Source organism: Ochotona princeps, chromosome 11 (assembly GCF_030435755.1).
Source record: "Ochotona princeps isolate mOchPri1 chromosome 11, mOchPri1.hap1, whole genome shotgun sequence".
Lineage (NCBI taxonomy): Eukaryota > Metazoa > Chordata > Mammalia > Lagomorpha > Ochotonidae > Ochotona > Ochotona princeps.
The window spans coordinates 11,767,142-11,794,886 of record NC_080842.1 but is presented as its reverse complement, the minus strand read 5'-3'; the positions used below and the strand labels follow the sequence as shown (position 1 = coordinate 11,794,886).

The window sequence follows — 27,745 nt, the reverse complement described above, 5'->3', positions numbered from 1 at the left end:
ATTGAGAGCAAGGGAGAACTCAAAGAGATAATATTTAAATGGCCCATGTTTAATCCTCCAAGCCTCTGAAAAGTTATTGAGTTAAATTCTAGAAGACTCTTATTTTGGAAGCTAGGCACCTGTAAGTGGTTTACAACTATGTTAATTCCTATATCACTGTTGTACTTTCTAGTTCTCTTATTCACTCATTGAAATCATAGTGAGCAATATATAATAAATACATTGTTTTGATTTAAAAGGAAAGCAGTACATTTTTAGCAGAAATATCACGAAACAAAACTTGCAGAAACCTTGGTTGTGTAATATTGTATTTTTCAGAGTACTTTATTATTTTTACATGTACTTTTTTTTTAATTCAAGGCAAAGACAATCAGCGGGTGGGAGAGCAGTAGTGGAAAAAGAGGAAAGAGGTCTTCAGTCCACTGATTCACTCCCTCAGTGCCTGAAACAGCCAAGACTGGGCTGGAATTTTTACTATGAGCACTAGAGTAATGCACCGTAATATATGTGTTTATAATGCTTGGTAAAATGAGTAGTTGCGATTGGCACAGGTTAAGAACTTTTTCTGATGGTTATAGGTCTTTGTTCTTGCTGTTTTCTCCTACCTGCCTGACTTGCAGATGACTGAACTGCATTATAGTCTTTAAAATTTAAATGACCTTGACCCTGGATGAAAAGCAACGTATGGTACTTGAGTACAAAATTGCTTTGGGACAGAATTGAGTAACGAAGTGCCCTATATTTAAACTGGGTGATCATTGCAAGAATTATAAATTGCTCTAGTTTGGTACAAATATCTATCTGCTGATAATATTTTTAATATTTGCATGGTTATTGATCATTAGGATGGTAGTATCTGTGCTTGAATACTTTAATAGAGTTTTTTTTTTACAATATGAAATTTCACATCCATCATAAGAATCTTTGTAAGAATGCTCTTTTCACTACTTCAAAGTCTAATGATTACACCTGGAAGAAAAGTGTAGGAATGATTTGAAAATACATGTTGCAGCTATATAGATGCAGACTGTACAGAGGTGAGCTTTCGGATAATTCCTGTTGTCCACAAGCTTGTCATAGTCATGGTTACAATTATGCAGATTGAGAAAGGCTTTTGTTGTTGTCATCAGTGATAACACTGCAAACATGTTTTCAGATGTTCATATCCTTTAAATCACTTATAGTTATAGGCTAGTTTCTTCTAGAAAGAAATGGTGATATCCCTCATCGCATGCCATGCAAAGCTTAATACTTGCTGAATGCACTGGAGATTGCATTGCAGCCAGTATAATGTGCTTTAAGCATAATTTCTCCAGACTCGAGCTCCAATGCCACTGCCTCTCGAATGGCTCCTGTGGATATAGGGTATACATTTAGAGAGAGTTTTTTAAGTCTCCCATTGGCATGGTGAAGAGAGTGGTTCCCTGGGAACCATTTGTGTGTCCAGTTCCAGTGAAGTGAGAACTAAAGGCTCAAAAGCAGAGTGTGCACAGCCAGAGAGCAGAATGATCAGTGAGTCTGGGTTCTCTACTAAGCACGTGGCCTTTATTCCTCTGTTTTAATGACTGCTGTGTGCAAAGAAAAAAAAAATAGCTGCATCGAAAGCCTCTGTAAGGCAGAACTGCTGAAACCTAACCCAAAGGCATGCTCTTAGTGCGGCTCTGGCTGAAGACATGTGGTATCTATTACTGCACCTAGGGAATTCAGACCTCTGCAGTGTGGAGTCACAGGCAGAGACTCCTTTCACAGTGAGGTGCGCTAGCCTTTGCTCTCTTCCCAGCTCTGTTACTTGCCCGTATTTCCTATTAACCTGACATTCATCTGGTCTCCTTTGGGGGAGGGGACAAGGGAGACGAAAAATTAAAGGGGACCACAGTGCGGATATATGGGCTGCCATCCGCAATCTGTAGCACCCTCTGTGTCCTACACACCCTCAGCAGCTCACACCAGGACATTCCAAGTCTCACTTAGTCCCTAGCAAAAAGCAGAGCTGTCCATGGTTAGGAAAATGTTCTAGCTGTCAGTTGAGAATCAGGTAATCCGGTTCCCTCTTGATGAACAAAACTTATCTGAGGGCTAGGGAAGGAATGCTACTGGCCAGCCGCAGGCAGGAAGAAATTGCTGCTGAAAAGCTTTGCCTCTCTAGGGAGGAATCAGATACCAGACTTTGCCAAGCCTCAGGTCCAACCCATAAGGTCCCACCTACATCCCCCCCCACACACACACCCCATCCAGCTTTGTTAGCTTGCTAGTATTGATCGCCAGCTTTTTCTCTGACCCAACGGTGGGTGAAGAAAAGAGAGTCAGCAGAGACAGACAGCAAGCAGGGTGGGTGGGAGTGGTGGAAGACCGACGGGGGAGGAGGGTTTGGCGCTTTTGTACAGAAAGAGAAAGAGAGGAAGAAAAGGGGTGGGGGCCCTGGAGACCAAGCTTAACTGGTGCCTGCCTGCTTCTCTTTGATTTGATGGTCTTTATTCCTTCTAATTGGATAAAATAGGAAGTCACTGGCAGTCCTGTGTTGCTGGGTGTACTGTACTGATTTCACTCAGACCAGCCAGCAGCTTGAGAGTGGGGGGTTGGAAAAGGAGAAGAGAGGAAAGAAGAGGAGACAGAGGGAGAAAATAAAAAGAGAGGTGTGTGTTTGAGATGAGGAGGGGAAAGAAAGCAAGAGACTAAGAAAAAGGGAAGAGACACGCAGAAAGAAAGTGACTGAGCGCTCTGGAAGGACAAAGAGGTGTGGTGTGGGGGGTGGGGGTGGAGGCAGGGCGGGGAAGGGAGGGACCTCCCCTCCCGGCCGGCCGCAGGCTTCCCTTCAGATGCTTCTGTGATGCTGCTGTTTGCAGTGATGCTCCGAGGGCAGGCACCTGCTGCTCTGTAATGATTCAGCCTCTTTCAGCCGTCGCGTTAACACAACAGGATGCTGTTGCTACTGTCATTGCTGCCTCTCTTGCCGCCGCCGCTGCTGCCGCCGCCGCCACTGCTCCTGCTTTTGCTTTTACTTCTGCTGCATGACAGTTGCTTTCTCCATCTAAGCAGACAGCAGCTTCAGATGCTCGAGGTGAGGAACATGCCTTTCAGTTTGGGCTACTGGTTTACCTAATTAACCAACGAGCAGCTCCCGCTTGTTTTGGCCCCCGTCCTCATGACCAGCCGGGATGCTTTGGAGAAGCATTGAAAAGAACTAGAAAAGTGGCCCAGAAACAAACAACAGCTTAGAAAATTATCACAATATACTTTTATTTTGTAGCTGTTAGAAGCTTTTTCTTTTTTCTTGCTTTTTTTTTTTTAATGATCTTCCTTCTGAATTCCTCTTGCTTTGGATAATGGCTTTGGACTAGGACGACTTATCGATTTCCCTCTTTAAGATGCTGTCTCATTTGGTTGGGGGGGCCTCTGCGTGGTAATGGACAGTGCGAGAGGCCAGGCCTTCTTCTGGAGGTGAGCCCATGGAGATTTATTCCCCAGACATGTCTGAGGTAGCCACCGAGAGGTCCTCCAGCCCCTCCACTCAGCTGAGTGCAGACCCGTCTCTTGATGGGCTTCCCGCGGCCGAAGACATGCCCGAGACCCAGACAGAAGATGGGAGGACCTCCGGCCTGGTGGGCCTGGCGGTGCCCTGCTGCGTGTGCCTGGAAGCCGAGCGCCTGAGGGGTTGCCTCAACTCAGAGAAAATCTGCATTGTCCCCATCCTGGCGTGCCTGCTCAGCCTCTGTCTCTGCATTGCTGGCCTCAAGTGGGTGTTTGTGGACAAGATATTTGAGTATGACTCTCCCACTCACCTTGACCCCGGAGGGTTAGGCCAGGACCCTATTATTTCTCTGGCTCCCACTGCTGCCTCTGCCGTGTGGGTCTCATCTGAGGCCTACACGTCACCTGTCTCTGGGGCTCAGGCTGAAGCTGAGGTTCAAGTTACAGTGCAAGTTGACAGTGGCCTTGTAGCCTCCAAGCCTCCACCGCCACTGACCCCCAAGAATCGCCTGTTTGCTTTCTCCTTCCTGCCATCCACGGCACCATCCTTCCCTTCACCCACTCGGAACCCTGAGGTGAGAACACCTAAATCTGCAACTCAGCCACCAACGACAGAAACTAATCTCCAAACTGCTCCTAAACTTTGTAAGTAGAGCGATGTGGTGACGATACATAAAGCAAAGGGGGTGGGCTTGAGCCCCCAAGAGGTGCTCTCCAGAGCATGTCGCTTGGGTCCCTTTCTTCTTGTGTTATAATTGCCTGGTTTCCTTTGATCACATCATGTGATTGAGATGATCGGGGGTGGCAGGGAAGGGATGCGTAGAAAAATCTCGTAAAGTCCCGGCGTCAATCAGGGCACTGACTGCGGCTCCTCCAGCTGCATTGTTAAGTCTGGGGCCAGGGATCCAAATCGTGTTTGAATTTAAGTTCAGTCCAGTCTTTTTTTTTTTTTTTTTTTAACACTTTCTGGAATTAAAACATTGGAGCATCCCTTATTTCAGCAAGCATATAACTTCTGTGTATCTCTGAGTATTATTTTGTCTCCTTTCCTCGATGTGGACTTCTCTACATCCTCTGCCTTCCCCAAGCTGCCCGTTACATTTCTCTGCCTTCTCTTTCTGACCCCTGGTCTTTGCCTCCCCTGCCCCAACCCCGTCTTTGTCTTTTAATCCATTCTTTCTGAAATGGCAGCAACTGCTAAAATGTTTCTGGCGCTCTACCTCCCAGGAGCTGGAGTCGCCTGGCTGTCCTGCTCTTGGTCATGGTTCGGGCTGCTTACTGGGGGGCAGCTTTGTTTGGTTTAGGATGCAGGACCGTTCTGCATGAAGGGATTTTTTCTCAGAGGAGTTTTGTCTTTGGCAAGCCGATGTTTTAAGAGCTTCCTTGGCAGTTGTTACAAAGCAAAGGATCTATTAGTAAGGTGCATCGTTGTTTCAGACATGTGTCATTTCAGACCGCCAGACTGCAGCAGTTTGATTTAATGACCTGTGGGTGAAGGGAGCCCACGCTCCTAAAACAATACAGAGCGCTGTACTGCTGTGTGCACTGGCTCACTGAAATAGCTTTATAAAGAAAGTTGACAAGGATGAAACCATGACTCGTCAGATTGTTCTGAACGTCAGTGCAGGGGGAGGAGTTTTCTGTAGCTTCTTTTAATATTTCCAGATTTAATATATATGCATCTATCTGTATCTCTCTCCATATATACCTGATATTCATATAGATGTAAATGTGTATGTATATTCTGGTTTATTTTTATTTCAACTTCTACTCCTTTTCTTGCTTTTGATGAATATTCACCAAGTGGAATCAAAGTAAAAGATCAGAACATTTGGTCCTTAATACCTTATGTAAAATCTCTTAGAGAGTTAAAAAAAAAAAAGAAAGGAAGAAAAAAGCTAGTTGAAGATGAAGATCCCGTGACCATTCTGTTTCCCTTCTAGACTGTAAGAGTGAGAAACACCTTTTGCAGGCATGGTGTTCTGTACGAACCAGAGCACTGTGGCAAAGAAACACAGCAAAACATAATTTGTGATTCAGGGAACTTAATTGGCGATTCAGTGTAGGTTTACACACGCTGCTTGCAGTGGCACAGATTGAAAAAAAAAAGAGAGAGACTGGGGATGAGAGACTTGTTTTCCAGGTGTAATTACGGGCAAGCTCCCTGTAGACACTGCTTTGTCCGTTTATCCAATCCCTGAAACCAGGTGGAAGCTCTGAGAGTCACCGCTGCTCTCCCCACCCCTCCCCACCTGGCAAAGTGACCCGGAGATAATACCCAGATGAAGTGAAAGGCTTCTAAAAGCAAGCGCAGTTCCTGCAAGAAGTCAAACTCACCATGCACACAAGGTTACTTCTTTGTTATTTTCAACTGAAGTGTCTCATTAAAATGTGTCTTCCTAGGTTTGATTGACCAGGGGGAGTGGGGGGAAAGAAGCTGTCAGTTTGAAAAATGCTTCCTCTTGATTCTGTAATTGTATCACCCAAAGACATCCAATAAAGAAGCATCTAGTACCTTTTCCTGAACTAGGACCATGTCAAAGTATGCTGGCAAGTTTTGAGCAATTATCTTTGGAAGGTGAATTCTTCTGCTTTGTGTTTTAAGAGATGTCACACTCTGGTTTTTTTTTCTTTTTTTCTTTCCTCTATTTTTTTTTCCCCATTGATTTTGTGGCATTTGCAATAAGTGGGAAAGATTTACTGCTGCCTAAAAGCATCACAGTGGCCAGTGTTGGCCAGAGGCACAGCTGCTGCATTCTGAAGTGTGTTGGAGATAAACTGGCACAGTTGTTCTGCGGAATAGTTTTCTCTGGAAAAGTTAGGGGTAGATGATGGGCTAACACTTGAAAGCCTACTGGGTCTCTCTGCAGAAAGCTGCATTAATATTTTCAACTAGTGCCCTTAAAACTTTTTTTTAATTTACCAGAAAATATCAACCGTGCTAGGAGATTAATAACTGTCAGTCATGTGTTGGTTTGGGGGAAAGAGTTGGTTCCAACAGCTTTGTTTCAGAGATTTCTAAGTGTCTGTTCTGCTTGTTATTAAAGAGTTCTGTAACCAGTATAGGAAAGAAGACGGTAAGCTTAGAATGGGACGGCCGCTTGCTTTCTCCTTCCTTCCAGCTAAGCAGGTACTGTTTACTCCCACGAAGTGCAGGGCTTTCCTTTCATCATGCGTATTGTTGACGTGAACTAACCTGTCGTGGCTCAGATCTGATACATGTCTCAGCAGTTTCAGAATTTTGTTCTTCCTTTTCCATTTTTCCCCCTGCCTCAGCATATTCAGCATGTTACATGCAGGGCTGTAGCCTTCAAGGTCGTTGGCAGTTGAGAGCTAATTGATTCTTCTTTCTCCTGGAGCCTGAGAGCGGGGAGGATAGACAGTCCCAGTAATTGCGTCTGCTCTGTCACTTCCTCAACCAATCTACCCAGTCACATTTAATTTTATAAATACTAGAATTACTCTTTTCCTCCCTGATTGTTATTTGCTTACAACATTCTTGATCTTTAGTATAATCAAAGGTAAAAGTGTAACATTTAATATAACCATAGTTTAGGTATCTGTGGTCTGGTTTTCTATAGGGGTAAGGTAATTTAATTTCATGTTTTCATTGTATTAATCCATGCATGTCTGGAGATCTTAAGGAGTAAAAACAGAAGTAACGTTTTTTTAGCTGAAGATTTTCTATGAGTAGGTAGTAATTGCCATTGCCACAATATGAATTAAGCTTTTATGTTTAACCAAGTCTTGTCATACTTGAACTATCCATTTGTTGTCTTTGCCTGGGCTTTTAAATTCTGCCAACCTTGTATTTGTGTGGGAAGGACTGACATTTGGGAGACTGAACAGTCAGGCTACCACAAGAACTGGTTAATATTGTTGCCAGGACACTGTGGTGCCTTCTTGAAAGGAAAGTTATTCTCTGGATTGGAGACCCTGCTTGACAACAGACTCTTGGAAACAGGAATGTATTGGCATTTGCATCTTCAGCCATGTTCATCTTGCTTTCTCTTAAACCTTTTTATGGAAGCGCATGGCAAAGCATTGTTACCACAGTGACAGTCTGAATCACCGCCCTCTGCAGAGGACCAGCGTGATGAACTGGACGTGCCAATGGACTCCTTGCCCTTGTCTGAGCCCCAGTGGGGCCTTCTGCTTTCATAAGTGTAATTTCTAACAACTTCTAGGCACCCTAGCCATACTCATTTAGATCTTAGACATAAAAAAAAACCAAAAGGAAATAAAAGATCTCCAGTTTGAATGAAATAATTTTACAAGTTTACCGATGAAACCCAGGCACTGAAACAATACCTGAAACTCTTGTACCGAAAATCACGAAACACTGAAAAATTAAGTGAAAATTATATCCTGTGTCCTACCATTTAAAGACACGTATTCACACACATATGTAATATGCATACACATCTACACACACATGCACTCATGCTGCACTGCCACTTTTTCCTTATCCCTGTTTTAGAGACATCAAGCTGAACATTGAATGAGAATTTAACTGGCATTGGACTGGCAGAGAAGAAGTTCAAGTTCAGTGACCACTACTCAAACGTGTCTTGCTCCTGTCACCTAAATTAAATTTTCTTCTTGCTTTCCTGTCTTGCTTTTATTAAATTGTCGGTGTTGGTATCAGTGGCCTCTTCCTTTTGCATCCATCCAGGGTTCAGCACGCTCTTGACAACAGCCTGGATGGCTAAGGGTGAGCTCTTCTCTGATGGATGGCAAATGACAGTGTGGACTCACCTCTTTGTTTGCACATCCCACCTGGAGTTTTCTTCCTCACTCCTTTGAGATTTCCAAATTAATCTTAGTGCTGTTGTGCCATCCTGACTTCCCACTCAGATGCTGCGGCTTCCTTCTTGTGCCCTTGTGGCCTGTTTTTTAAGATATCAAAATATCTTATCTTTTCAAATAGATCTTTATTTTAGTTCACTACTAAATGATATAAAGGTTTATCAGAAATGGAGTTATAGGACATGTTTATTCCATGTAGTGTAAAAATTGTTTTTGAAACCTGGGAACATTGGGGATTTTGAGTAAGTTTGTGGAAAACATGTATTAAGAAAAAATATTGCATGGATTTCAATTATTTTTTGTACCACAGTGAACATCTCTGATTTCACTTTTCCACTTATTTTTTTGAGTCATCCCTGCATTACAAATGTACAAAACACTCTTTATAGCTAATGAACAATAATATACCATTTCCTATTGGCACAATCCATCAGAAGCTTTGTTCCTCTTCTTTCTTGCTTCCTCTTCCTGTCCTTAGTGTGCCCAATGCCAGCTTCTCTGCTAATGCTTTTACATGCTTGTACATGCCATCTTTTCTTCATGCCCAGAAAATGATCATTCCAAAACCATACATCTTGTTTTCTTTCCCCCTTGCCTTGAGTAACATCTCATAGTACACTTTGAAAGCATGAGGAGTTATTTGATAGATTTAAAAACTGAAGTGTAATGATATCACAGATTGGACATTCCTGAGAACCAGGGCCATAGTTTCTGCCCGCTGAACCTATTGAAGTTTCCTTGGAACTGTAGGGTGTACCATGTGTATATCTGCTGCTATGGTCTAGTTTGCTTCAGTATTATTTTTCTGTGTGCTAGTGATTTGCTTTTTTTCCCCTACCATTTTTGGTTCTTCATTCATGGCTTAGGCTTCAGGTGCCTGCTTCATGCTCAACACTGGGCAGTAGTTGTAAGGTGTGCACTGGCTGAATGGCTTTGTGGTGTGCACTGGCTGTATGGTGTGTATTGGCTATATGGTGTGCACTGGCTGTATGGCCATGAGAACCAGTAGGACTCCTAGCCCTCAGGGAGCCTGGGGTCTGATGGGTTTTGAGTCTCAGTTAATTCAAAGTACTTCCTACCCTTCCCTTCCCTTCCCTTCCCTTTCTCTTTCCCTTTCCCTTTCCCTTTCCTCTCTTTCCTCCCCTCTCCTTTCCTCTCCTCTTCTCTCCTCTCCTCTCCTTTCCTGTATAAGAGGTCTTCACAAAGTTTAAAGAGGCTTTGCATATTGTAAAAGCCTCACCAAGAGACTAAATATTTTTTTTACACCAAAATAAGCTTCTTGTTAAGTTCCATTTTTTGCATGAATTTTCGAAGTATACTTACGTACTTTTTGAACTAGTATTTCTTCTCTTCGTCATTATTTTATTCACATTTTGACTGATTCATCTGCGCTTTCCTTAATATTGTCCAATCTACCTAGAAATGCCCTTTATGTTTTCAAGGTGGAACCAATCCCACTTTTGTTACCTACAAGCTGAGTAGACTTGGCTGATTGATACGTGGCCAATAAGGCACTATTTACTTGAAAGTCCTGCGGTGGTTAGGAAAGTAACGACTTCCAAGGCCTTTAGGAGTGCTCTCTGCTTGCCTACTTATTTTGCATGTGAGGATTGTTAACAATATTTTTACATTCTAACATTTTTCTTTTTCTTTTTTGGTTCTCTTATCTATGTGTTGTTTTACTTGCAGAACATCAACAGTATTAAATTATTTCCTAAGTGTTTCTAGTTGCATTGTCCAAGGAAAAGCTAGAATCCACTGTTGTGTTAATTAGTTGATAAACCAAATAGTGGTATGAATTTTTTAAGGTATCTTTATTTATTTGAAAAGCAGGATGACATTGTGAGAGGGCAGCAAGTGGAGAAAGACAGTGTTCCATCTGCTGGCTATTTCCTCCAAAGAGCTGCAAGAAGTAGACCTGGGTTAGGTGGGAGCTGGTAGCCCAGAACTCCCTCCCAGGTCTCTCATGTAGGTGGGAAGGACTCAGTTCCTTCAGCCATCTTCTGGCACTTTTCTGGGCACATTAGCAGACAGCTGCATAGGAAAACAGAGCAGCTGCTGGGACTTGAATTGGCCCTGGTGTCACAAGCAGCAGGGTGACGCACTGTGCCACAACATTGGTCCCAGCAGCGTGAGCTTGTGAGTTCGTCACAATTCCCTATCCCCTCCACAGATCTTATTTTTACTTACTTTAAAGACAGAGAGAGAGAGAGAGAGAGAGAGAGAAATCATCCATCTGCTGTTTGATGTAACACCAATCATAGCTGGCTAGGCTAAAGCTTGAAGCTGGAAATTTCATCCAGGTTTCCCATGTGGGTGGCAGAGGCCCAGGTACTTAGATTATTTTCCACTGTCCTCCCAGGCACATGATCAGGGAGCTGGGAGCGAAGCAGAGGAACTGGACTCAGCCCAGTACCCCTACCCTGTATGCTGGCATTACAGCTGCTGGTTTAACTCACTGCACCACAACATTGCCCCTCCATGAGTTCTTATGCCATTCATGTGAGGAGTGATTGATTGGAAGTGAATCAAAAGTTCATCATCATCAGAGAACTTGTTTCGGTCTTCACTGCGATGATTTCGATGTACTGTATGTGCATTCAAGGGTTATTTCTGAGCAATGTGATTGCTGTCATGCTTGTAGAATAGTATTTGTTGAACATTTGTTGGGGAGAGGGAGTATCTGGATCACCACCCAAGTGAAGAAATGCGTGTCTGGAATGGTAAAGTGACCTGCCCAGGTCATTACAGCTGGTCAGTAGCAGTGCTGAGGCTGAAAGTTAGGTGACTCTTTCCTTTGGCATACACTGTTTGCTTTTCTTCTCCAAGCTGTTTTTAGCATTTATGTTCATCTGTGGTAACTTCAGCAAGTTCATGAAAAGTAGAACTCAGACATAAAGCTGTAGTAGCCTAATCTTCCCATACTCTGCATTTCCATAGACTTCTTGAAGATCTGTATGTTATTATGTGCTAAAATAGTTCGGTTTTCCCACTTTGTATGTAAGTCCTGTTTACTAAAACTTTTATCTCTTCATTGTAGTTGCCTTCTTTAGAGAAGACTATTTTGCCTTGATGATTTTCATCACCATGAGTCACTCCTCTGGAGGTTGGAGGTCCATCTCCCAACATCATAGTGTATGGAGGAATATTTTAGCATTCAAGTTATCTCAACTGATGAGTGCTGTTAGTTTGGAAAGCAATTAGCTTCTTATAGCTGGAAGTATTGAAACAAAGGCACTGCTCAAGGGGCTTCAGAAAGTGCAGTACGAAGTCTATTATTAACCTCTGAAGTAGGGACCGATTTTCACGTTCTCTTGCCTTGAAGCATTAGCTTTCCATTTGGACATGCTTGAATTTCAGTCCCATTTGCTACTGTTTGTAACATTAAGCCAATAAGAGCATCTGAATATGTCTGCCCATTTATGTATAATAGGAATGCACATGTCTTATACTATTGGGAATTGAGGGAAATCATACATATACATATATATCCATATACATATACATATCATAAAGATAAAAACCAGTACAAACTTTCTCCCTCATTATACTTTTGACTCCCAGCCTCATTTTGCTTTATTCCTCCTTTGCTTCTTTTCTTTTCATTTTATTTTAATAAGAGAATGGAAAGGAAAGAGTATGAGAAATAAAAACAGAGAGAGTATTCACTTCCACAGACTTACTCCAGAAATGGCTATGGCAAGTTTTCCTGAGCCAGGGCTGAAACTAGGAAGCAGGAACTCACTCCAGGAGTTCCAGGCACGTGGGCCTTTCAAAGTATTAGCAGGAAGCAGAGTTAGGAATTAGAGCCTGCACGTGGACGCAGGATCTCTGTGTGGGATGTGAACATTTAACCACTAGATTGAACACCCAGCCCTCCTCCTTTCATCTCTACAGTGGTTTCATAACAAAATTTGGAAAATTTGGGAATTTGGGGAAGTTTACAAAAAGCCAGCAGTGTAGAAAACATTGAAAAAACATCCTAGTGAAGTTGAAATTGTATGGGAAACTTAAGATTAAATGTCAGCGCTACCACTTTGCTGCTGTGTGACTTTGAGCAAATCACTCCACCACTTGACAGTTTTTACATCCAAATAAATGGATCTAAATATTGTGATAAAAGAACTAAAATCTTGGTGAAAAAATCCTGCTATTAAAACACAGCTTAAAACCACTCTATTCCTTTCCTCTTTCTATCTGAGATCACACATGTACATATTCACAAGTGCTTTTTTGTAGGAACAAGTTGGAGAGCGTCTTCAGAGGGAATAGCACAGGTAGATGGTATTTGACTTACTCCTTGAGCTTCAGTGCCATTAAGAGAAATCGTTCTTCCATAAAAATTAGCCAGTGTCCATAGATGATTACTATTTGGATAATGCCCAAACATTGTTATATAAGGGATTTAATTATAGCCAGAATGATAAGAAGTTACTTGTAGGAGACAAAAAGAAAAGAGTAATGATTTGGTTGTGTCTAACAGAGAAAGAACATCTTACCTTAATCTTAACATCTTAAAGTGGGAAGGTGGGAGTCTTGGAAAGAAATCTATAACATTTAAATGCAGAACAAGGAAAGAACATTGACTGAAAAGCCATGAAGCCTTGACCTGAAGACAAATTATGTTTTCTGACTTAATAGCAGACACCGATAGATCCAGTAAAACTCAATGAGAAGTGATAGAAAGCTTCCTCAAACCAAGATTTTAAAAAATTTTTCATCAGAGGCATGGTATGACAGGACAGACTTGATTTACTGTAATTTTCAGGAAAATATTCTTTTTGAGTATCTGAATGGTTCTTCTTGGGTTGCTGTCCTCCCAGCCCAGGAGAACGTTTAGGAAATCTGGTTTAAGCAAAAGATAGTACAGAACTTAGCACACTTTTATTACTCTAATAAAATTTAGTCTTCAACTCGTTTTGATTCAAATTGTCACAGTTTCACATTAGGCAGATGTGCGTGGTTGCATATACATTTGCACCGAAGGTGAGATGTTCGTGTACATTATTTCCCAGCATGCCACCCCTTGTTTCTTTTTGACTTGGGTCCCCTAGTTATTGTCCTCTTTGCTCTCATGCTCCACCCCATTACTTCTCCAGTAATTTCCTGCTGTTCCCCGCATTGCTCTCTCCCACCCTGTTCTCAAGGCGGTGTCTCAGTGCACCCAAGGTTATGGAGTAGATGGCCCAGACTTGTGGTTTCCCACTGGGTAGCTTGGGGGAGAGTGAGTGAGGACCTTAACCACAGGCTTGACCACGATTAGCCTGATGACTCTCAATGCTGCCTCTTCCTTGCTAAGTAGCAGGAAGTATTTGTTTGATGAAATATGTTGTCACAGCAATAAAAGCTCCATAAATAAATGGAATGAGCTAAGGAGAGCAGAATTGAACTCTTGTTACCATTTGTATGTAATCCCTTGGTGGAGCTTTATGGGTCATAACTGGTTGCTCTTCTGGGAATAAAAGGAATGAGCAGCCATTGATTGTTGTATCATGCTAAGTATTACGTACAAAAGCAAATCTTAAGAATGATGAGTGGCTGAGTTTACTGTTACAATATCTGGGCACTCCTTACTGTAATCCTTAAAGTAAGCTGGATTTTTCCCCCATCAAACAACTCTTGTGGTTCTTCAAAAGAAAGAGCAAAAACAAATCATGTGATCTATAAAGAGTTATATTTACGTAGATCAAAACTGTTACATAAAACAATTACTCAAGCCTTTTTTTTCTTTCTGCCTCAGTGGTTTAAAAGGAGAATCTAAATTAGCTGCTCACCAGTGAGTTTAGTTTTGCCTGAATCTGATCCCGTAGTTAAACCTGAGCCGCAATAGCCAATGATAGATGCGTCGCCTACCTGGTTAGTAAACTATTCATGAAAACAATGGGTCAGTACAGAGAGACTTGAACTCATCATTCAAGATGGCTGATTTTTATAACTAGCTGATGACTTGTCACCTAGAAATTTTATTTCAGATTGCTGTCTTTTCATATGATGTTTTCTATTGGCCTCTAAAAAAGGACTTTTTAGGTATAAGATCATCATAGTGTTGGATATTATTGATATATTTAGGACATGGTGGTTTATACTATAACTTGTGTGAATACTGTGATTGTAGCAGTGAACAGGCTTGTAACAATGTATGTGTTTAATGTAAATTGGGTTATCACATAATCAAAGAATTTCAAAGCATTCATGCATAAACCAAATCTTTTATTTTAACATAAAGATGTTAAAATTTTGCCAGAGGTGATGTAAAACCAGAAAATCCTAATGATCTTTTTCATGTATCATATGCCTGTAGTTACCAAGTTACTTCGAAATTACTAGATATGAATAAAAGAGCTTTTCTATACTTCTTTTATAGTTCTGATCTCCTAGAGGTTTGGAAATCACATTTTATACAAGTTATATAAAGAAAAAAAATCTCTCTAAGTGAGGATCTGTACTTTAGAAAACATGTAAGTTTTGGTGACTTTTTTTTTTTTTTTTTGTATGTCACTTTTCCCTGTGATCTGCACCAACACAGTTCGGATGATCAGTCAGTGCTGCGGCAAGAGAAAGAGTAACTACTTGGTTTCCCACACATAAAGGACTTCAGCGTAATTCCAAGTTGTTTTGTGATTTGTTAGTCCTTTCATTAAAATGAGGGTATTGCAAAAGTTCAAGTTGAATTCAAATGTAAGTTTATTTTGTTATAAAAATCTGGGGGCGTGAGCAGCATTGTGCCTCTGGACTGCCATATGTGTGTCCCTGTGAGACTTTCGTGCTCCACTTCTGATCCAGCTCTCTGCTAATGCACCTTGGAAAGCAGTGGAGATGCCCCAGGTGCTTGGGCCCCTGCACTCACCTGGGAGACCAGAAGGAAACTCCTGGCTCCTGGCTCCTGACTTTGGCCTGGAACTGCCCACCCCCCACAGTAGTTGTGACCATTTGGAAAAGGGAATTATTAGATGGATCAGCTCTCTCTCTTTTTCTGTTTCTCTGTAATTTTTTCAAATAAATAATTCTTTAAAGTTTTTTGAAAACCATGCATAGATTTTTTTTCATCATTCATTTGTTCCATGAACTTTTTGAAGACCCTCTGTGTGTAGAGTGGTGGTAATTAATCTTTGAACAAGGATCATAGCATTTAATTTTCATTTATAAAAAAACCATATGATTACTGCGGAATTAACCAATCTGCTTTATTAAGTCTGTTTTGAATTTTGTGTTTTATGTGATTAATAAAGTAGAAATGACCTTTATTTCTTTTCATTTCTTGAGTGCATATTTAAAACAAACAAAAGGAAAGCACTGCTGTTGTCTCTTAACTCTTTCCCTGGTGTTCAAGGAACACAAACTTCCTAACTGGCTAACTCTTAGCTTCTTCTGTTCCTTTGCCCATATGGAATCTAGGCAACTAGGACTCATTTTTAAGATTTATTTATTTATTGGAAGGCAAAGTAACACAGAGAGATCTTCCATCTGCTGATGTACTCCGTAGGTAGCAGTTGCAGCCTCTCATGGTTCATACCAAAGCCAGAAATGCCTCCTGGTCTCTGCTGTTGCTATCAAGGACCTGAGCACTTGGACCATCTTCTGCTGCCTTTCCAAGCTCACTAGTGGAACAATGGATAGGAAGACAAGCAGCCAGGACTGAAGCTGCCCCTCTGATAAGGAACACCAGCATCTCACTGTACCCTAATACCAGCCTCTGGTCAACTAGAATACTACCTTCTACATCCTTGTATTTATATTTTCCATGTATTTTTGATTTTCTGCCATAAGTGTTCTTTTACCACTTCTCTACCTTTCTAAATTCTGCTCAGGCTCATGACTCCCCTGCCCCTCCAAATTAGATGTGGATGCTTCGACATCTTTCACCCCATGTTACACCTCATCTCAACACTTAGCTACCTTCTGACTTGCTGTGTTCCAAGGTAGATACTTTCTTATCATACATACTAGAACAAAAGTTTACTAAAGCCTACAGTTATGTTAATTCATCTATGGGCCCTGTACAATGCCAGATAATTTTTTTTAATGAAAGAACTAACCAGTGAGGTGTGGGCATTCAATCTGGTGCTTAAGCTGACAGTTGAGCCTTCTACAATCCCATGTTACTGGGTTTCATACTCACTGACTCATGCTTCCTGCCCATGCAGATCCTGGAGGGCAGCACTGATGACTTGAGTCATTTGAGTTCCTACCACCAGCTTGGGATACCTTTATTGAGTTCCCAGTTTATAGCTTCGGCCTTAGTCATGGGCATTTAAGGAGTATACAGTGACTTGTAGCTCTCCCCATCTCTCTGCTTCTAAAGTAAATGAATAAATACATTTTCAAGATGTCCATCATAGCATATAAAAGATTTTAAGCCACAAATGATTTTGTTTCATGATCTTGTGGGGATTAAGAGCTCACACTCTGGTTGTATTCCTCTGGCTGTCTGTGACCTGCTTTATATGTCTACGAAAGAGCAGCAATGATTGCACCTCTCTTGTGGGATGATTGTGAGGATCCGATGAGAACTCAGACATGAGCCAGTACCACGTAGCAGTTTTTTAAAAAATAGGCTGTGTTTCCATCCATTTCTTTGCTGTTAGTCTAATAGGCTTGAAGAAAGAGACAAATTCCAATGACCTCATTGGCAAAGATGCAGACAGGTTACCATCTTGGCTTGGCATGTTCCCGTGTTTTTTCCTCTTTGTGATTTGTGTCATTGTACCTGAACTGCACTGTGGAATCAGAAGAAGGGCAGACAAGGATAAGCATCAATCAACCTGTCAGTTAGAAATAGAGCCGACATGTTTGAGACAGGAAGCTTCCTTTGCTGGCAGAATGCCATGCATTGACATGGATGTGGGCAATCATGTGCAAGCATTTCTAGAACTGTTTGCCATGACTTCTTATTTTGTCATAAAAATATGAGCAAATCCACAAGGGGATAAGCAAATTTACTAGTTTTTGAAGAACAAATGTAGAAGCTTTGTATTCCTTTATGCTCTTTCAGTAAGGTAGAAATCGGTTTGTTATGTAGATGTACTTCATGAATTCATGTGAAGACCTGTGTTGTCAATTAGATGATAACAGTGGTTTAGAAATATCTGACCATAGAACTATTAAAACTTTAAAAACATAAATATCTTATGGAAAGGTTAGCCAAAATATTTTACTTTATCCATGGGGGAAGTCAAGATTCGGAAATGTAGAGGAATTGGCTCTTCCGTACTTTCAAAGTACAAGAAACAGGAATTGGTTTTAAAAATAGAGATACCATTCCATTTTAGTGTTTTTCACTTCTTAAATCTGTGCTGTTTCACTTGAAATGATCATTTTTAAGGCTAAGATCTTCTCTTTTTTTCATTCTTCCATTTTATTTTTCAAGTGCCTTTCATTGGATTTTGAAGAGAGAAAACGAGCAGAAAAAAATAAGAAAGGAATTTGTGTGTTAATTTGTAAGGTAGTACCTCAAATAAAGAAAATAGTGCATGTAGGATGGTCTAAATAGTGAAGGAAGAGTATGGTTATTTTGAATGATATGGTTAATTAACATAGACCTCTTTGGGACGGTTACAGCCAGTGAAAGACTTGGAAGAAGTAAGATAGCTGAACATTTGGATATATGGAAGAAGAATGTTCTAGATATAGGAAAATATCACTGCAAAAGCTTAAAGTCCTTGCATGAAACTCTAGGAAAAAATGGAAGACTGGAAGACCATTGTGAATGGAGTATTGTAAGGTATCCAGAGTGTATCAAGACATGAAGGAAAAGAGATGACAAGGGCCTCATTGGATAAACCTTCACATGTGCCCATGGGAATCACAGCTGTCCCACCAAATGAGATGAGTGGCTTGGGCAGAGTAGGGACCATCGTGTGACTCAGCATGCCTCCAGTTTTAACTGCCTGCTGTGTTGAGATTAGATCATGGAGAGGGATAATGGTGAAAACAGGAGGACAGGCAAGGAGACTGTTGGTACAGTCCAGACATGATTGTATGTGTTGTGAGACTCAAAAGATGTTACTGGATTTTTAGGCTCTAGGTGTATTTTGACGATAGATTTAGAGTATCTTAATGATGGTTTAGATATGAGATTTGAGTGACAGTTAATAGGGTTGTTTCATGTCAAACAGTTAATAAGGTGAGGTTGGCTCTAGCCAGATAGGGGAAGAGGTGAAAATTTATTTTGCTTGATCTCCTATTAGAGTTCTTGTCAAAGTTACAAATGAGGACATTGTTGCCTCATAAAACCAATATAACATGCCTAAGAACCTCCTGTGAAACCTATATAACGTATGCTACCAAAGTTGTTGAGAAATGTTAGGGTGAAGTTACAGTGTAAGTTGGGGAGGTCCGGGCAGGATGCTGCATTACAGTACCCTAAACTGATGGTGATAGAACTGAATCCCAGGGAACTCTATAATCTTTCAACAAAACCACTCTGTGGTTCCTCCCTTTATGGTTTCCTCTGAACATACTCTGTTGTTCCATGTTCACACCCTGTTCAAATTGTTTGCTTTGCCTGATGTATCCCTCTCAGCTCATTTTCGCGGCCATTTAAACTTTATTTAAGGACTCCAGTCATCTTTGAAATGTTTCCTTTATCCCTTAGAGTTGGCCAAATATCCACTCATCTAAAATTCAACAGTATCCAGTGTTTTCCACTCATTTCTCAAATACTTTGTTATATACCTGTATTCCCCTAAGACATAGACTTATTTTACCCTTGCAGAGTTGTTTCAACAAATCCAGCCATATCGATATTCTAAGGCTGTTACCAAGAATGAGCAGCATGCCTCAACTTTATTTATGTTTTCATTAAGCTCTCAATATTCCGGTTTTTATGCACAGGAGGAGCTCAAGTATTGCAAACGCTTCTGAAAGTTTTCTTCAATATGTCCAAATTTCACTTTTTGTTTGTTTATTTCACCTATTACTTTCCTGTTCTTTACTAGACTTTCATGGAAATAGATAAGCAATAGAATGAACAAAAGGCAGTTATCATCAAAGGAAAAGAAAATCTTAGTCATTTTTTTCTTCCTATTTTTCCAGACCTCTTCTTAGTGGGATACCCCCTTTTGGAGCTGCGCCGGCAGCCATGTGTTCCTGCTGGTTACACAGTGTTTAGCTCAGCCTGGGCCTGAGTTTCGCTACGTTCCCATCCTCTTCTGTGTCCTCAGTCTCATCTATTATGCAGGCTCTTATGCTCGCATTAGCAGCATGTGCTGTTACTGTCACCCATTGAACATGACTCTTAGTCTCCATTCCAGCAGCCTAGTCCCTCTTTAATGTTCCTTAACCATCCATTTCCCTGCATGTTTTTTGGCTTAAATTGTGTGCATTTTATATTCCCAAGTAGCCTTGATGTCTCTGTTTTGTTTTAACTTGTCTCTTCTAACTTAGAAAACATACCCTCTAAAGACCTTGAGTTCAGAGGAGTAGGACTAAGAGCTAGAACTAGGCAAAGACATGACATGCGTGCCCTTAGCCAGAATAAAATAAAAGTCTGTGAAAAGCATGGAGAGCCAATTCTGGTGAAGTTTGAAGTGAAAAAAAAATAATGATTAAAAAGAAATAGAATCATGGGGCTTGGTGTTGTGGGGTATCAGGCTAATCTTCCACCTGCGGCATCAGCATCCCTTATGGACACTGGTTCATGTAGCAGCTGCCTCGTTTCTGATCCAGCTCTCTGCTTATGGCTTGGAAAAACAGCAGAGGATGGCTTAAATCCTTGGGCCCTGCATCCACTGGGAAATGTGGAAGAAGCACTTCGCTCTGTGCTTTTTCAGATCAGCTCATCTCCAGCCGTTCCATTTAGGGAGTAAATTAGTGGATGGGAACTCTCTCATTCTCTCTTGCTTTCTGAGTGTAAGTGTGTCTCCTTCTCTCTATGTAAATCTGCCTTTAAAATAAAAATTAATAAATCTTTAAAAAAAAGAAGGAATAACATCAGAGGCATCTTCATGTAGGATAACTGAGGTGGGCCTTGATGGATGTAGGTACTAATGGGTGTCAGAATTTCAAGTGGAATGAAATGCCAAAAGCAAAATACGTATGTTAGATGCATAGTGACTGAACTGGTCTGGTTGGAGTGAAGGAATTAGTTGATAGTTTATGTCGTAAAATATGGAAATGCCATGTGTCTGCTACTGTTAGTCACCCCTGTTTTAAAAGTAACTGATAATGCAGAAGAAACTGATGAATTGTACATTAAAGTAACCTTAATTATGATGGGGCATATGATTGGCCTACCAGTTGAGATACTTGTTTCTCATTGTACAGTGCCTGGGTTGGAGTCGCAGCTCCACTCCTGGTTCTAGCTTCCTGCTCATACAAACCCAAGCTCAAGTAAGCATCTAAGTCACTGCCGTCCACATGGGAGACTTGGTGAGCCAAGTTTGGCCATCTATGTGTGTGGAATGAATCAATGAATGATAACTCTCTCTATGCCTGCAGCTACCCTCTCTCAAATAGAGTTTTTTTTTTTTTTTTCAAAAGAATAAGGGTTCTGATTAGTGATGGTGGTGGAGGTAATAACCTGAATGGTACAAGAGGAGGTGGGACATAAAGCACAGCTTTGAGACAGACTGTGAAGAAAACATTCTACGGGACTAATTGAATGTGGGGAAGGAAGGAAATGATTCTACTCACATTACTGATTTAGTGGTTGTTAAATGAATCTCTGAATGATGGCATCATGCATTTATTCAGCATGTATTTATTGGGTTCCACTAAATCTTTATGTATTTGTTAATGTTCAGAATCACTGGATTTATGGTAAGAAGTGATTTGTACTCCAATTTCCAGGAAACATTCATTGCTTTCTCCTGATGGAGCTGTCCAGTTGAGTAATATTAATTGTTCTTCCATTGATATTATGTAAAAATTGAAGCTGATAGAATACAGAACTTAAAGACATTTTCCTTTTACTTTTGACATTGTTTGTTATTGCTGTTTAATCAGAATGCCTTTAGGATGTGTATTTCCTTAAATGAGTCTCAAAAATTTAAATACCTAGATTTCTTTTGGTATAGAAAGCACAAATGGAATTACATATTGAGTTTGTATTTAGCCTGTTTTAATGCACTGTATTTACATGGATACAACCTATCCATGGCATTGTATTTACATAACATATCCATGGCATTGCATTACAGGTTCTTTTGTATTAGTGCTGCAGTTCGTGAATTTTCAAGCTTGTAATTATACAACTGGCAAAAAAGAAGATAGAAAGCGTTTCTCCAACAAAATTGTATCTTTCCCTTGTTTATCATCGAGTATTCATATCAGACTATCCACGCATTATATTCCACAAGTTGGTGCATTTAATTTATCCAAAATGTACAGCAGTTAATACAGGCTTTAGGCAGACTATTAATATTCACACTCCCAATTTGTAGCCCTTTCATCCATGTAATTCTGTTGATTTATGTACTCTGTGCTTGGGGAAGAAATCTTTCACGATTAAAGAGGCAGTCAATAGGTTGTTGCATATTTTCAATTTTTCAAAGCTAGCAAATGAAAAATGTAGAATGATTTCTCCTTGCCCTGTTCAAAAGGAAACTGTTGATATCAGCTGCATATCACGCATACATTGTTGCAGTTTGTAAATAATTAATACTGGAATTATCGTTTGTGTATTTAAGTAGTTACGTGAATTATTAGTGTTTGTAAGTTATGTTTGGAATCAGAATTTGAAAAGTCTAGTGAACTACTTCCATTGATGAAAACAGTAAAGAAAGGAACTTTAACAAGATCAATGTGACGTCTTCATTTTATCAGAATATGTTTTATTCAAAAATATGCTTCCATTTAAGTTAGAATTCAGTATGCAAGAATTTCAGTTTCTGTTTATTCTTGCCTGCTGATTCTGTGTGTCTTAAACAGGAATTTCTTTTGTGAATGATTTTTTTCTACTTGCACCCAAATCCCTTCTTTCCAAGCAGTGGTTAAAAGAGGCTAAATCTGTATTTTAGAGCATAAATGAGCATTTTGTTTTGCTTACTTTATTATTTGCATAATAAATTTGTGAATTTACAGGCACTCTTTTGCAGGGACTTCAATACCACATGTTCAGACAGATGTGGGCCAGAGATCAGAGAATAGATTGTTTCATTTGTTTGTTTGTTTGTTTTTAGCATTTCAAAGTCTTGCCTTTTGTGTCCTACTTCCAGGAGAAAAGAAAAATGATAATTAACAATAACTCCAAGTGAAAAACCCTTCTGGAAATAACATATGAAAGGATTCAACTTAGATCCGTGACTTTCACCTTCAGTCTCAAGCTTATAAATAGAAACATTGTTTTCATATTTTTCTCTACTTTTTGGAAAAAAAATATTTGAAAGTCAGAGGGAAAAAGAGAGAGATTTCCCAACCACTTGTTCACTTCCCAGATGAGCACAACGCCCAGGACTGATCCAAGATGACTCCAGTAGCTGAGTCTGGTGGCAGGGGCCAAGCACCGGCACCCTCCTGCTTCTCCTTCCCAGGTTCATCCGCAGGGACCTGATGGGAAGTGGAGCAGCTGCAACACAAACTGGTGTCCATATGGGATGGCAGCATTCCAAGTGGCAGCTTTACTCACTACACGACATTGTAGATGCCAACGCTTTCATGTTTTTCAAGGGAAGATAAAGACAAGTGTCTTCCCTGGCCCTGTTCTGTTACTTCCAGTTTACCTTCAGCTGACTTGGCACTGCCAGAGGAGCCCTGGAAGTACCCAAGTGTTTCGTTGACTATTGCTTATTGGATTCTTGTTAAGTTGTCATAAAATATATAGAGCATGAAATTTGTCCTCTCAGCCTTTTTAAAGTGTACAGTTCAGCAGCATTAGGTATCCTCACATTGTTCTAGAAAATTCTCCCAAACATGGAAACTCTGTACCTATTGGGATAGTGACTCTTGCTTCTGACCCCACCCTGCCTGTCCCGATGTTCAGCGTTTATTTTCCATCTCTGTGAATTGGATTCCTTTGGATGAGCTTGTTGAAGTGAGCCATGCAGTAAATATCTAGTCAGTCAGGACCATCCTCAGGACACTCCAGCTGCAGTACCTGTCACAATGTCCTTCCTGTAGAAGATTGCCTGCAGACCCCGTGTGTGTACTCACCACCCTCTGTGGGCACCTGAATTGCTGCCAGCCTTTGGCTGTTATAAATGACACTGCTAGGAATTTGGATGTAACAGCACAACTGTTTTTTCTTCATCTAGGATGTGAAAGTGAAACCAAGAGCATCATTTTGTGTGTGTGAATCTGGTCAAATTTATGCAAAATAAAATTTCCCCATGGAAACATACTATTAAACCTAATGTTCCCTACTTCTTATTTTAAAAACACCTCTAAAGAAAACACTGTTTCTCTGTGGAAAGGGTAGTAATTATTTGCTAGAAAGATGCTTTCAATTCCAGCCAAGACTTGGGATTTGCTTATTTCTTCCTGTCTTCCACTTTTGATCGTTTCTAAAATGCCTCACCCCGTCTCATTAAAACTGGAGGACTGACTTTGGTTGTTGACATACTCAACTATTTCAAACAGCTTATCATTTCCAAAACGCAGTTGCCTCTTTGAATTATTTACTAAAAATGGTCTCAAGACACTTTCCCACAGATGATGATAGTGATAATGAAGAACAAAAGAAAGCAGGGACCACTCTGCTACCCCTGTGAGGAGTGGGAACTTGGTTAAAGGTCTGTCCATATCCCCCTGCCTCAGAATCCCCCGGGAAAATCCCAACCTGGATTTTCTCGCAAGATCTCTTATACTCCACATTGTCAGGACATTTGTTTTTATCCAACTGAACTTGTAAAAATAATCCAATTTATACCACAAGTGGGTTTTGATATAAAAGAATGTACTGAATTTAGACAATTGAAGGACTGAGATTATGTTGACCTTTTTAGGCTCTATGCCGACTAGATCTAAGGTAGCAGTTGTACTTCAAATCCCTTGTGGATTTAAAAATAATTATATTTTGGTTCAATGTGTTTTTCAGATCGGGGCTTTTTTTTTCATAATACATGCTTTTCTTGAATTTTTTGAAAACTCCTTGTATGCATGGATCTCAAATTAACTTTTTCCCATGAACTTGTGCAGTGCCCTTGTAGTGGAATGAGGCTTTCATTAGAAACTCTTGGATTGCCTCTTTCACCACCTAGCTCTCTGCCTTACTGTGTTGGAAAAGTTTATGTGTGTGAGAGATCTAGCCAATTCCAAGATCGTTATGTTGACCTAAATGAGTGTCAATGTAATGCTTTGTTTTTTTGTTTAGTATCCAGGACAGAATGTTTGTTTTCTGTTTACTTTCTGTTCTCTAAGAGTGGGAGGAGAAATCCTTAAGCCTATGAAGCTATTACAGAAAAAATATCAAATGTAAAGTGAAGTATTAAAATATTTTGACATGGGTTAATGTGTCACACAGAGGTGTTCAGAGAACCTAAAGCATGTTAGCCAGGAGAGTTAGGATGCCCTGGAAAGTTCTTTGGTTTACTTAAAATCACACATATAGGGAGGAGACTACATTCCTCAGATACTACATTCCTCCTTGGATTGCCTGGGTTTGCTACCTGGCTTGTCTCAGGGCTTCTTGCTAGTGCAGACTCTGGGAAGCAGTGATGATGGTCTGATTGAGTTCTGTCACTCACGTTCGAGGCTTCCAGTATTTTCTTGCTTGTTTGTTTAAAGGTTTATCCATTTATTTATTTCAAAGTCAGAGTTATACAGAGAGAGGAAGAGATAGAGAGGTCTTCCAACTGCTGGCTCATTCTCCAGATGGCCACAGCGGCCATCTGCCTTCTTTGGATGAGCTTGTTGAAGTGAGCCATGCAGTAACTGTCTGGTCGGGCAGTAGATGCCCCACATTGTGGCATCGTCAAGACCATCCAGGCTGCAGTACATGTCAGAATGCAGAATCCAGGTTGGCTTCCAGCTTGGAATCCCTGTTGCAGCCTGCGCTGTTATAGGTATCTGGAAAGTAAACCTGCAGGGAGGAGATCCCCTCTGTCCTTCTCCCTCTCAAATACGCAAACCATTTAAAAATTACATACACAAAAAGTCACACCTCTAAACGGTGATGGATTTGTTAACTAGCTCATAGAAATCAGCCCATGTTGCATGCCAATATCAAAACATCACATTGTACGGACTCCATGAGTGTATATGATTGTTCATTTCATGTAATGTGAATGAAAGAAATACATAAAATCACACACCTCACTACAGGAGGTCAGCTTCAGGAGCTGGGGCAGTTGTGGGACCCTCTGCCTGGGTTTGCTCTGACTTTGCTTTATTTAACACGCATGAAAACAAGTTGTCCTTGAGAAATTTTCCTGTAACTTTTTGACTAATGGGTGTTGGGAGGGGGCTCAGAAACAAAGGCCAGGGATTCGTTTGCTTTTCCTAACCTTGTCCCCTTTGTTCATCCACATCGTATTACAACATTCCCTTCCCAATTCCTTCTGCTTTCCTCATCCGGAAAGGCTAAGGCTGATGGGATTAGAGGCATTTTTGTTTCAGGTACCTGACATCTGTGAGCCTTTATAACAAATGAGAGAGCTGGATTACGGGTTTCCTGGGGATAACGTTTGGTTTACAGCATAGGGGAAATTTGCCTTAATTAATTGACACTGTCATGGAATCTAGGAATATTGCTCTTTGCACAAGCAACAAGACAATATTCATTTTTAAATGCTTACGATTGTTAAAGAGTACACACATACCCACACATCACTGAGTCCTTCTTGCTGTCTTTTACTTGTTTTGACATTTAAATGTGAATTGTTAAAATCCTACAAGTGGATACTGATAGTGTCAACATTTCATGGATTCCTAGAAAATGATTGCTTTGAATTGGAAACTCCCTCCCCCTCCACCATACTCAAAATCTTTATGAAAATAAAATGCAGAGCCCTCTTATTGAAATAATCATTTGGTTTGAAAATACAAGAAAAAGCAATTTGTGGAATGTAAACCTCTCTCTCTCTTTTTATTAGAAAGCCATTCAGTACTGTCATGTGGGAATAAATTGATTTTCATATAATTTTTCTAAACTGATTTTTGCCCTGAATGGTAGTTTCTTGAAATATCCTCGTATTTTCTTTCTGAATTAACTGCTCCTCCATTAGACTTGAGCCATGCCCTGTTGCCCTTAGTCCTATGTACAATTTTATATCCTCCCTCTTTTTTTAGTTGCCAAGTGGTCTTCATTCAGTATGTCAAACATCATCTTTATCTTCATATATTGCTCTAGTCAGTCTGCTATCCACTTTATATCTCTTTGTCCTGAAAATTTCCTATGTGAAAAATATTGGAGACCCTGGACTTCCCAAAAGTTTAAATTTAAGAGCTTCTTATTTATATTTTTGTTTGTAGTATAAAAACTTCACAAATAAGTCTGAGTCTTCTTGGCTATGTAAGTTATGATACATTGTAAAATGAATATTTCATAAACAAAAATTAATTTACATAGGAACACAATGGCTGACATAATGTTTATTAGAAAATATTTCTTTTACCCACATGGTGTCTTTTATCTTAAAATTTTAAGAAAATTTGCAGTATGGATCTTCATAGCGATACCCTTCTGTTATTCTCATTAACATAACAGCAACAACTACAATAATAGCTATTATTACTACTATTATACTCTGAAGTATTTGGCCCCAAATAAAAAGAAGTGTAAAAAGTTCTTATGTTCATTTCTACCCCTCTTCTCACGTTGTAGATATAAAGAACTGTTTTTCCTGTTTGAGGCACAATTTTTAGCTATTATTTACCTAACAAAACAAAAGTATACAGTTTATTCCCACTGAACTTAAAAGCTAAAATGGAGCATGTTTAAGAATTAGTATCCATTACTGACCTTGTTGATCACAGATATAAATAAAACAAGAAGTTTGGTGTCAGCTCCCAAAGCAAAATATTTTAAAGCCATCAAGTAATGGCAGTGACTAAGCAAATAGCCCATCCAGTCAATGTGAGCTGATACTGTAGTGTGCTATAAAAAGGTAAACCTTTTCCAAAGCTTTAGAAATTGATTTAATATAATGAAACATGGATACTTCAGAGAGTGTAAGAAATGCGTTTATATGGGATGCAGGCATTGCAGGCAACAGCTTAACCCATGGCATCACACGCTGATTTCTCTGATGGGCTTTTCAGAGTAGTTGCTATAAAAGCAAAGAATTACATATCCAAAAATACATAGAAATACAAAACAGCTTGTATGTAACACAAGTTACATATGGATGATTGCTTTTATTCATAATAAGTTAAATTCAAAGATTAATAATAATCTTGATTGGATTTCTTGGAATGACCAAAATCACACTGACCTCATTTAGCATCAGTAGTCTCTGTCCCCTCCACCACCACCATGGCATTTCAGAAATGATGCAGCTAGGACTTAGAGATGTTGGCTGGCTTGCCTTGATCCCTCTAAGTTATGGTGACTTATTTGGTGAACTCCAAGCCTCTTCCTCCATCTTGGCTG

General features: G+C 40.2%; 2 protein-coding genes across 10 annotated transcripts in view; both read left to right on the top strand.

Annotated features, from left to right (window-relative positions):
* Nucleotides 1-27,745, top strand: part of NRG1 (neuregulin 1) — a 211,919-nt gene that overhangs the window by 90,943 nt on the left and 93,231 nt on the right. Inside the window, exon 1 of one of the 9 annotated variants that reach the window (XM_004592698.4) lies at nt 3,409-4,113. The exons of 7 other annotated variants lie outside the window; for them this stretch is intronic. In XM_004592698.4, coding sequence (XP_004592755.1) covers nt 3,447-4,113 — 667 coding nt within the window. In that variant the 5' untranslated portion in view covers nt 3,409-3,446. Of the gene's footprint in view, nt 1-3,408; nt 4,114-27,745 lie in introns of those variants that run through there. One more of the 9 variants, XM_036496879.2, reaches the window with a different exon arrangement.
* On the top strand, nt 2,910-3,123 carry LOC131481357 (uncharacterized). The gene has a single exon (XM_058669829.1). It carries the CDS (start codon nt 2,918-2,920, stop codon nt 3,098-3,100), a length of 183 nt encoding a protein of 60 aa, XP_058525812.1. The 5' UTR covers nt 2,910-2,917; the 3' UTR covers nt 3,101-3,123.

Excerpts from the sequence above, each read along its gene's own strand:
- LOC131481357 (XM_058669829.1), top strand. The coding sequence starts at position 2,918 with ATGCTGTTGCTACTGTCATTGCTGCCTCTCTTGCCGCCGCCGCTGCTG.